Genomic DNA, 10098 nt, shown 5'->3' on the forward strand with positions numbered 1-10098 from the left:
CAAGAAAAGGTTTCTTATTCCAGGAATTCCTGAGTAGTACTCCCTCCCTCCTCCTCCCTCCTCCCCCCCTCTCTCTCTCTCTCTATCAAATTGCAGACAATTCCTTGGAACGCCATGTTGACGATCATGTTTTTCTTCCAGAAGAAAAAGAACTAGTGATGGTTTTGGGGAAGCATATTGAACCTTTTTTGCAGCAGCTTATGAACCAAAAAGCCACATCAAGTTATTGTTGCTGTTAGCTTTGATCTACGTTTTAATGTATTTTCTTCTAAACATTATAAGTGCTGAGTTTTTTTCTTGCTGGTTGCAGTTCCATAACATGCAGCGAGAGAGGGCTTTCATTCTGATATAATGACTAACACCGCACCAGGAATCCTCCTAGAGCTCCATCTATCCATGAATTCAGGTGTACAACGGCACTCCCCACGCCTCCACCGCAAGAAGCCTTGAAAATCTGTTATATTTTGGTTGCGGCTGAAAAAGAGTTTGTAACGTGATCAAGCGCTTTGAAGTCAACAAGCAGCCAAGCAGGTCTTATTAATCCCTAACCCCTTGCCAATCCTTCTTTTTATCTGTTTGTAGGGTTTTATTTCAATCCTTCTTTGAAAGGAGGTGGAGGCTGAAGCAGTTCGGATATGACGGATAGAAAGAAGATGTGTTTGTGAATGGCGCCATGTTTTAAGGTCCCACTCAACGATTCAATTCCGAGATTAAGAAGATAGGTTCCATTTTCACGCCTTCTTCACCACCACCACCATCTTCCTACAACATAAAAATACCATTCATAATCAGCACCCAAACTTTTACCTCGAAGATTGCCTCTACCATCGATCTAAGATTTCATTGGCCTTATACCAATACGGTGGAAGTACCATTCTTTATATTGAGATGCTGCCCTTGGATCAAATATCAAGGGTGGTATTTCCTCTGTACTAAGGCTTTACAAAAGAAAGGCCTTAATATAATTGAAGCATATACACAGTGTCATATTTTGTTAATGACACCATTCTCTTTATTTGATACCTTTTTAATCCACAATCAAAGGCTTAAACAATTTCCTAAGATCTCAGCGGATGATTGAAAAAGTGTAAAACAAAGTGTTTAGTACTAGGATGGAATGGGGCTGGTTTGATGTATTTGGCCCACATTCACCACCCAAAACCATGCATAGGATGGGTTACACCATTTTACCTCATGTTGGAGGCACTTTTTACACCTCAAAATATATTTTTTTGGTGCGCATACCATCCTTTAGTGGGGTGGAACCACAATGATATCCACCTATGCTTTTGCATTTCTACATATTTTTACTCCAGGGCATCATATAATCTCTCTTTTTTTAAGAGGATTAGGTGTTTCTCGAGAGACATTTGAGAATTCTTTAGACATGACTTCTTATCTTTAACATTTCTGTTTGTCTTCTACAGCTAATGCCTTGAACAGCTAAACATCTGAGAAATCTCTATGGCTTGACTTGTTATCCTTAAATAAAAAATAGGTGGTCAATCTGTATGCCACAACACAAATGTGGCATTTGTGTCCCTGAATAGAGGAGTTGCGAAATGGGTTTTGCGCCTAGATACACCCTCTTTGTGTACCATTATTTAGAGGCAGTGGATGTTATATGCCAACCCAAACAAGAGATATGGATTACAAGTGCACTTCGAGGGTAAGGAATGCCCTATATACAAAGATCCGTTCAGAAGCTGTTCATTTGGCAAGATAGACAGTCAAATCGTTGCAACTTCTAGGTACATGAGAAAAAGAAATAGAAGCAAACCCACAAAGATCTTCTATCCTATACAATAGGCTTGCGAGTCTCCAAGGATGGACTAATTCCCTTCGGCCGACAATACTATATTTCAAGAATTGTTTTCCACTTCCAACCTCCCCTCCATCTGGTTTATAAAGATAGATAATCCTTTGTGGAGAGCACAGACCTCGGCTTCAGTAGGATCAGTGAATCCGATAGTTCCAACAAAAGAGTAGTTGATATTACCCATCCAACAGGTCCAGCAAAAGAGTAGATGATGTTACCCGTGTGAAACAACCAGTTACTCCAAAAGCTTAAGCTGTTGGAGAAGGCGTTATTTAATCTTTTTTACTTTAACACTCCCCTTCACGTGTGACCTCTCTTTTTAAGGTTAGCCTACACGTGGCACATGTGGCCCCCTCTTTTTTTTGGTTTAGCCATTGCATGTGGATTTTTACTATCAAGGAGATTTGAACCTAGGCATTTGCTCTGATACCATGTAATGAGAAGTTGGTTGTTTCACATGCGATGGCCAAACTCAAAATAGAGGGGCCGCCACATGTGGAGTTTTGGTATCCGGGAAGCGTTATTTATTATTTTATACTTTTTAACACCCAGAGAATTCCTAAAAACGCTATCAGTACCTGTTGGTTGCCAAGGAAGCAACTGTCATTTTTGAGTTTGATGACATTTGTGCTACCACCTTAGTTTTAGGAATACCTTTCAAAATCGCGTCCCAATTCCTTACAACGGATGCCCCATCGAGTATACTGATAAAGGAACATGTGTTGAAGACTCACAATACCATCTCTGGTTTAGATAGGCTCGTGTGTGATACCTATGAATCCTCTATGTAGATTTTTTAAGTTTTATATCAGCCAACACTGTGTTATTAATAGGACCGACAGTGGTCTTAGACTCAACAAGAAAGAGGGGTGACTAACAAATTAGGATATTATGCTTCGTTTGGTTGCAATTATTCCAGGGATTCTCAAGGAGACCCGTGGGAAAACAAGTGCCACACAACACCACTGGTGGTGAAATTTGGTGAACAAATGACCGAATTTGGTGAACAAATTAGGTGTCGACACAATCAGAACCCCACTCAGATTATGAAGATGGAGACCTAAACTTGAAAGTGCCAAAACAATAGGGACCACCATTTGTGAGTGGGATTTTCTCTCTAATATTTTTTTCAGACCTTGCCACCCACACCATGTAAATCATAACCCAGTTGAATTTTCATCGTCCCATTGAACTTCGACACATGGCACAGAGTAGGTGGTTTTCCTACTATTTTCCTATTAAAAAAGATAAGATGATAAGGTTGGATCTCACCCACTAGCCAGAAATTAGACCTCTTTTTTAAAAACATCTTCACCAACCCCCAATCAACCAAAAGAAATGGGAGATCATTTGAACCATCACATAGAGAGAGACGGTTATCTTGTAACTGTTAACAAACGGTCATATTACCAGCTAACCGTCTCTCTCTCTCTCTCTCTCTCTCTCACACACACACACACACACACACACACCAAAATGAAGGTTTTCAGGATGAAATTCATACAAAAAGAACATATTATCTTACACTGTATCAGGGTTCGTTCGTATTAGATTGTGACCACCCCAAACCTATTATTGGACTCAAAATTACATTTAATTCTAAATCCGATAATCAGTTTGTAGCCCACAATCGAATTGTCACAATCTAAAACGAACAGATTAAGGCCCGGCTTGTCGGAGATTGTGCCAACCAATTGTGAGCCCCAACGGTTGTCAACAAATCTCAAACCAACAAATTAAACCAATAATCGGTTTAGGGCTTACAATAGGTTGTCACAATCTCAAACGAGCAGAGCCGATTATTAGACTCAAAATTTTACGACAACAGATATGTGACTGCCAAACCGATGAGGCGATGATTGAGTCCAATAATCGTTTTGGCACTCACAATCTGTTGTCATAATCTTAGACGAACAGGGCCGAAATAATCCAAATGTCACTCTAAAAAGATTACACAACATCAAATATAATATCTAGACACTACATGAAATAATCCAAGTGATGGTATGTCACCTATAATTCCTAAACACTACATGAAATAATCCAAGTATGTCACCTATACAAAAAGCAAACAAAGAAAAACTCACAAAGAACAAGTAAAAGAAGGCCTAAGTAAGGTGAGAAATAAGATGAGAAGAAATCATCACCCCACTGCATCTCTGTATCTAGGCATATCCCCCTTTCCATCTTGGGAATGCATTGAATGCATTGTCCTCCCTATTGTTCCTGAAAGCACAGCATCCAATGGAGTAGACAATGACGAGGAAGATGAGGAAGACGATGTTGACAATGGCAACCTTCTTCCAGTCTTTCTTGAGGTTAGCCAGGACGCCCGCTTTGCACGATTGGCAGTTGTAGCAAAGGGTGCTTTGATCGTTGCTCCATGTGTTGCAATCTGTATCCGCAAACGTTGTATTGCCTGCTGCTGTATTTTGCCACACGGTTGCATTCACATAGATGAAGCCACAGCTGGTGGGTGGCTTACAGCAACCAGACTGTACCAAAAGAAAAAGACCCAAAAACATTAGATTGTGAATTTGAATAGGTTCTTCTGGTTCAACAACCATACCAAAAGAAAACGACGCAAAACATGAGATTGTAAATTTGAATAGGCTCTTCTGGTTCATTCCACAAAGAGGAGCATGGAAATGCTAATGACATTATAGTAGAGATAATATTTAGAACAGATTCAACTGAGACAGAAAACGCAGAACCTCACCAACCAGACTGTACCAAAAGAAAAGGACCCAAAAACATTAGATTGTAAATTTGAATTGGTTCTTCTGGTTTTTATTCCCCCAAAGAGAAGATGGCAGAGCAATGCTAATAACATTATAGCAGAGATATATTCAGAACAGACTTCAATTTCATAATGAGACAGAAAATGCAGATAATCAGCAAATTTGATGCAAAACCAGAGGATGGAAATGCTAATAATATGATAGCATAGAGATATCTAGAAAAAGCTTCAATTTCATTCAATTTCACAATGAGACATAGAGAAAATGAAGATACTCAGCAATTGAGGAATAAGTCTCACAACTCTATGCAAAAACCAACTCTTAACAATTTAATTGGGCACATACGCCCATCAAATCAGGACACTTGTATACATTGAAGGCACCAAAAAAAAACTCCTTAACTAATTCACTGTGTATGCGAGTTTGAGGTCTAAAAGAGTGGTTTAATGAAAACTAGAAGTTTGCACTGCCTCAAAATATATAAGCACTGCCTAAAAATATAAGCAAACACAACACAAAACTTCATAAAAGCCCAAAAAACCTGAGTGTTCAATTAAGCTTAGCATTTAGAGTTGGAGAAATCCTTGACCCATTCCAACAGATATTTGAAAAAGAAAAGAATAAAGAATTACTAAAACCTAATGCCAAGAACATTAATATTGGCGGAGACCACCACATGAGGATCCATTGAAGATCTTCAAAATGCAGTCATGGAATCACAATTTCACAAGCTCTCTTAGGATTTAAAAAGAACCCAAATATACCCTCATGAAATTCATGACTAAAAACATACCCAAAAATCTTTCAGAAAAAGAAAAAGAAAAAGAAAAAGAAGAGCACAGAAGAATCCGAATTTCAAGAAATTTCAGAACTCAAACGGAAGAAAACCCACTTGAAATATGCAGAGATCTGGAAAATTCAAAATTTTAAGAAGGAAACATTGTGATTTAATGAAAAAAATTCAGTAAAAAAACAAAACCCCATTATCAAAAAATTATACACTAAATCACACAAAACCCCACAGCCAGAAATAAACAAGAGAATGGCCAAAATAATAAGATCTAGGAACATTGATAAATTGAAGAACCAGATAGTAAAACAAATCAGAAAATTCAAGAACAAGAAACAACATTGATAATTTCATAACCATACATATACCGAACAGAAAACAATAGAAATTACAAAGCCCTACGAAATTTCAGAACCAGTATAATTAAAAATAGAAAGACGAAACTCAAATCAACAGATCTATCAGAAAACCAAAAAGAACATAAAACCCTAAAGTTTCATAAATTTCTAAGAAAATCAAGGTAGATAGGTTTCTATACCACAGATCTAGTCATTCAAAAACAAACAAAAACACAGATCTAGAAGAAACCCAAAACCTCACAAGTTCAAAAATAGAAAAAATGAAAAAAAAATCCTAAAAAATCAAAATAACTTGAAATTGAAGAGAAATCCAACAGAAAATCAAAATTAAAAAAAAGAAAGAAGGGTAAATCCACAAATATAAGACCCAGATAGAAAATCAAAAACCCAAAAGTCAGAACCTAGAAATACTATAGACAATCTATAAAAGCAAGAACAGTGCCCTAATCTAATAATAATCAAACCCTAAAACATAAAACATTAAAAAAAAAACCCAACAAGATTAAATTTACCTGAATAGGAGAAAGATTTTTGTTATAAAAATCAGCCTGAGGAAGGTTAGAATCTTCAAGACTCTGACAAACCTTACCATCCCGCAAACAACTCTCAATCCTTCTCCAATTCTTATTATTATTAACCCTTTTCTGTAACCAATTAGAATAATCACCCAACCGATACTCTTTATAACCCCGATCCGATACAACCTCACCAGCCCCTTTGTTTGTAACAACAAAGGCAAAGATTGTGAAACAAAAGAGTAATACAATGAGAAGAAACATAACAAGGAGATAAACCCAAAGAAGCCATGAAACACGACAACAAGCACCGATTAAGCCTGCAAGTGATACAATCATGAGAAATACGCCAAGGGCTATTATGGGTTTGTCTAGAAATTTCTCACAGTCTGTACTTCCTCGAGTACTTAGCCATATTCCTCCTCCTAAGATTGGGATTGAGAGAAGAAATGTTATGAAGTTGAGAATGCCTATCAGATTGTTACTCACACGAAACATGGTTGGTGAGTAGAAAAAGAGAGAGAACAAAAAACAGAGAGTCAGAAAGGAGAGAAAAAGAGAGAATGGAGAGAAAGGTAGAAAGAGGGGAGTTATATAGTGTGGGAATTAGGTTACTGTACACGTTTTCCAGGAAGGTTCTTTGGAAGAACGGTTCTTTCCAGGAACCGCAGGGTGCGTAGTAAGCCTAATTTGGACAGTTTCCAAGGTAAAGTGATGTACACAGTACACCTTGACCTTACACTATATAGGATGATCCAAACCATCTATTTGATGGGCCCCAACACAAATAGATTGTGCCCAAAAAAAAACTATTTCCAATAATCCTAGCCCTACGTATCATATTGTGGAAACCTCTATAGATTTAAGGGTTGAGATCATCTTGAGGAAATGATTTGGGGGGGGGGGCGTATTTACATTGTGGCCCATCAAATGGACAGTTTCGATCATCTTCTGGCTTAAGCTGCTAGATCACGGACTTACACCATATAAAAACTCACAAAACATGATCCACAACATCAATAAGCTAGGTTGCACCCTGTAAATCATCTACATAGGATGATCCTTTGGAGATCTACTGCACATTATAGATCGGAGGGATATGGATCATTCTATGGATGTTTTATTATGTGGAGTAGATTTACATATTGGAGGATTAGGAGCATCCTATGTAGATGATTTATGGGGTGCAAACAATTTACATGGTGGTTCAATAAATGAACAGTCTGGATCATCCTATGAAGTGGGCCACAACACTTTTTGGAAAATAAAAAAATAAAAATAAATTCTGGACTTCAAATTACATAAGAGAATGATAAAACGAAATTTTATATGGTGTGTGTCGCTGGAATACAAAACTTTAAAAAAAATACTATATGGCCCACTCGATAGGATGATCCAAACCACCCCTTTGGCCTACAACATAAATAGGTTGTGCCCCAAAGCCCATTTTCCATAGGATAATTTTAACCCTCTAATCTAGGGGTGGTTATTCGGTTATAACCGAACCGAAATAACCAAAATTTGATAACCGAAACTGAACCTAAATCTTTAAAAACCGAACCGATTAAAAATTCGGTTAGCCGAATAACCGAATAGTGGGAGAAAAAGAGGGAAAAAAGCAAAATCTTGGTTTCGATCGGAGGGCTAGGATCATCCAATCGAAATGATTTTTTGAGCACGACCTAATTAAGTTGTAATCAATCAAATGAACGGTTTTGATCATTCTTACGGAGTGCCCATATCGCAATTTTTTTAAAAAAAATAATGGTTTTTATCATAATTTCGGTTAATCCAATTTTTTTTGAGATAACCGAAACCGAAACTGAATAACCGAATTTCAAAAAAAAAAAAACGTAACCGAACCGACCGTTCGGTTATTCGGTTTTAACCTAATAATGAACACCCCTACTCTGATCTACAGAGGGACTGCACATTATGGAAACTTCTACTGAGGAGAGGATTAGGAATTTAGGATCCATCATATAGAAATAATTTTGGGGGAATAACTTATTTACGTTGTGGCCCAACAAACTCTCGTAAAACAAATGTGGTTGCACGATGCGCAGCGTACAGGTTTTGTTTGGGAAAGTGTTAGGAAATTGGAAGACGCGGTAACGTATCCGTGTGAGAACGGATGAGACACTCCGCGTACGCAATCCAACTCTTTTGAGATTCCTTCTCCACGTGTTTCCGCGGTATTAGTCAAAGGAAGAAACACTTATTAAAAGAAAGCTGCTGCCAAAACGGTAATCCGTTTTGATAAAAAATAATAGAGACAGCTTATAATAGTTACACGTGTACTAAAAGACAAGGTAGAGCCCCACGTCAGTCCCAATTCTATCTTGCAATGAATAAAATGACGAAAATACCCTTGACTAGGAAGAGAAAAAAATCGTCTCATAAAGCCTATAAATGGAATTATGTAGCTAATCAATGTTATAAAAGGGCCCACTTATGAAATTTCAGATTAATCAACGTACGTAGGTGGATTGTGCCTGAAAAAACTTCTCTATCCTAATCCTTCAATTTTTGAGGGATTTAAATGGACAATACACCGTATATAGAAAGAGAAAAGAGCGTCTACTCTATAGCCCCAAATAATATAGTGGGGGGGGCCCATATTTTTTAGGTGATGCAGACCATTCTTTGATGGGCCCTGACATAGATAGGGTATGACCCAACAAAAAAAAAAAACCCAGCTCCATAGGATCATCCCAACCCTTCGATTTGTGGAGGTTTAAATAGACGGGCATAAACCTCCACAAATTTGTCCACTTTTTACCTCCACAAATAGAAGGGCTGGGATAATCCTCTGGAGCTGATTTTTTGGGCACACACTATCAATGTCGGGGCCTATCAGATGAATGGTTTATATCAGATGCCTCGTATAGAAATCTCCACAAATATCCCCGACAGGATTTTTAGGGCATGGGTATCTAGGTTGGGGCCAGCAAATGAATGGCTTAGATCATCCAACTATCCCTTGATTTTTAAATGCCAAGTGCTGAACAAGCCCACTATGAAAGGTAGGTTTGGTTTGGTTTGCTTGACCAAAGTAATCCAAGTTGTTTACTATGAAAGCTTGGTTTGGTTTGATTAAGATTTATCCAATTTCAAGAGAAGTCAAATTTTAGGATACATAGGAGAAATCACTTTCCATGGATTCAAAGAAATATGATGTTGAGAAAATCAATGTCCAAATATTAAAGAAGAAACTCACTTGGGTTGAAAGAAAGTGGAATAAGTCAAAAGTTTAGATGTAAAATTAGAGTTGAAGTAATCTATAAAAGGAGATGGATTCAATTTTAAATAATAAGGAGAACACTTTGAAAACGAAACCGTTTTTTTTTTTTATCAGGAAAAGGTGTAAGTAATGGGTCTAAGAAAGAGATAGATTCAATTTTGAAGATTAAAGAGGGAAACGAAACGTTTTTTTTTTTTTTTTTTTTAGCAAAGCTCCTAACAGCCAAAGCAAAGGTGCAAGCAATGGGTCCCGTGGCAAATAATCATTCATAACTTTATGTGGAGCATATTAGCATTTCTCAATTTGTTATGTACACCCTCTTGGACCTCTTCTTGTATTTTTCCTTACTTGTTTTCCTCGTGTGAGAGTGGCTTTCTTTGAATTTTTACTGTGAAATGCCAATAATTGTGTTTAAAACCAATAAAATTTTGAGTGGTCCATTCACACAAGATCATTGCTAACTAGAAAGTAGAACTGATGACTTTTCCACTCAATGCTAACAACAAGGACATTTTCTTTTAAATTTGGATTTTATGGCCCGCTACAAAACTGAGCCAATCAGTTATTGCCGCTACATCAGGAGAGACGGACAATCTCTTCTCCTGTTTTAGGCCCTGTTCGTTTGAGATT

General features: G+C 37.5%; 1 protein-coding gene across 1 annotated transcript; it reads right to left on the reverse strand.

The window, feature by feature from the left end:
* Nucleotides 1-3755: 3755 nt before the first annotated feature.
* LOC143856114 (tetraspanin-8-like) lies at nucleotides 3756-6902 on the reverse strand. Its single transcript, XM_077366194.1, has 2 exons — nucleotides 6222-6902; nucleotides 3756-4314 (listed from the first exon to the last, which is right to left on the reverse strand). Exons 1-2 carry the CDS (start codon nucleotides 6720-6722, stop codon nucleotides 3985-3987), a joined length of 831 nt encoding a protein of 276 aa, XP_077222309.1. The 5' UTR covers nucleotides 6723-6902; the 3' UTR covers nucleotides 3756-3984.
* Between the last annotated feature and the right edge of the window lie 3196 nt (nucleotides 6903-10098).

This window comes from Tasmannia lanceolata, unplaced genomic scaffold, assembly GCF_043159265.1.
Source record: "Tasmannia lanceolata isolate RefF3 unplaced genomic scaffold, GAP_Taslan_0.1 ptg000023l, whole genome shotgun sequence".
In the NCBI taxonomy this organism is placed as follows: domain Eukaryota; kingdom Viridiplantae; phylum Streptophyta; class Magnoliopsida; order Canellales; family Winteraceae; genus Tasmannia; species Tasmannia lanceolata.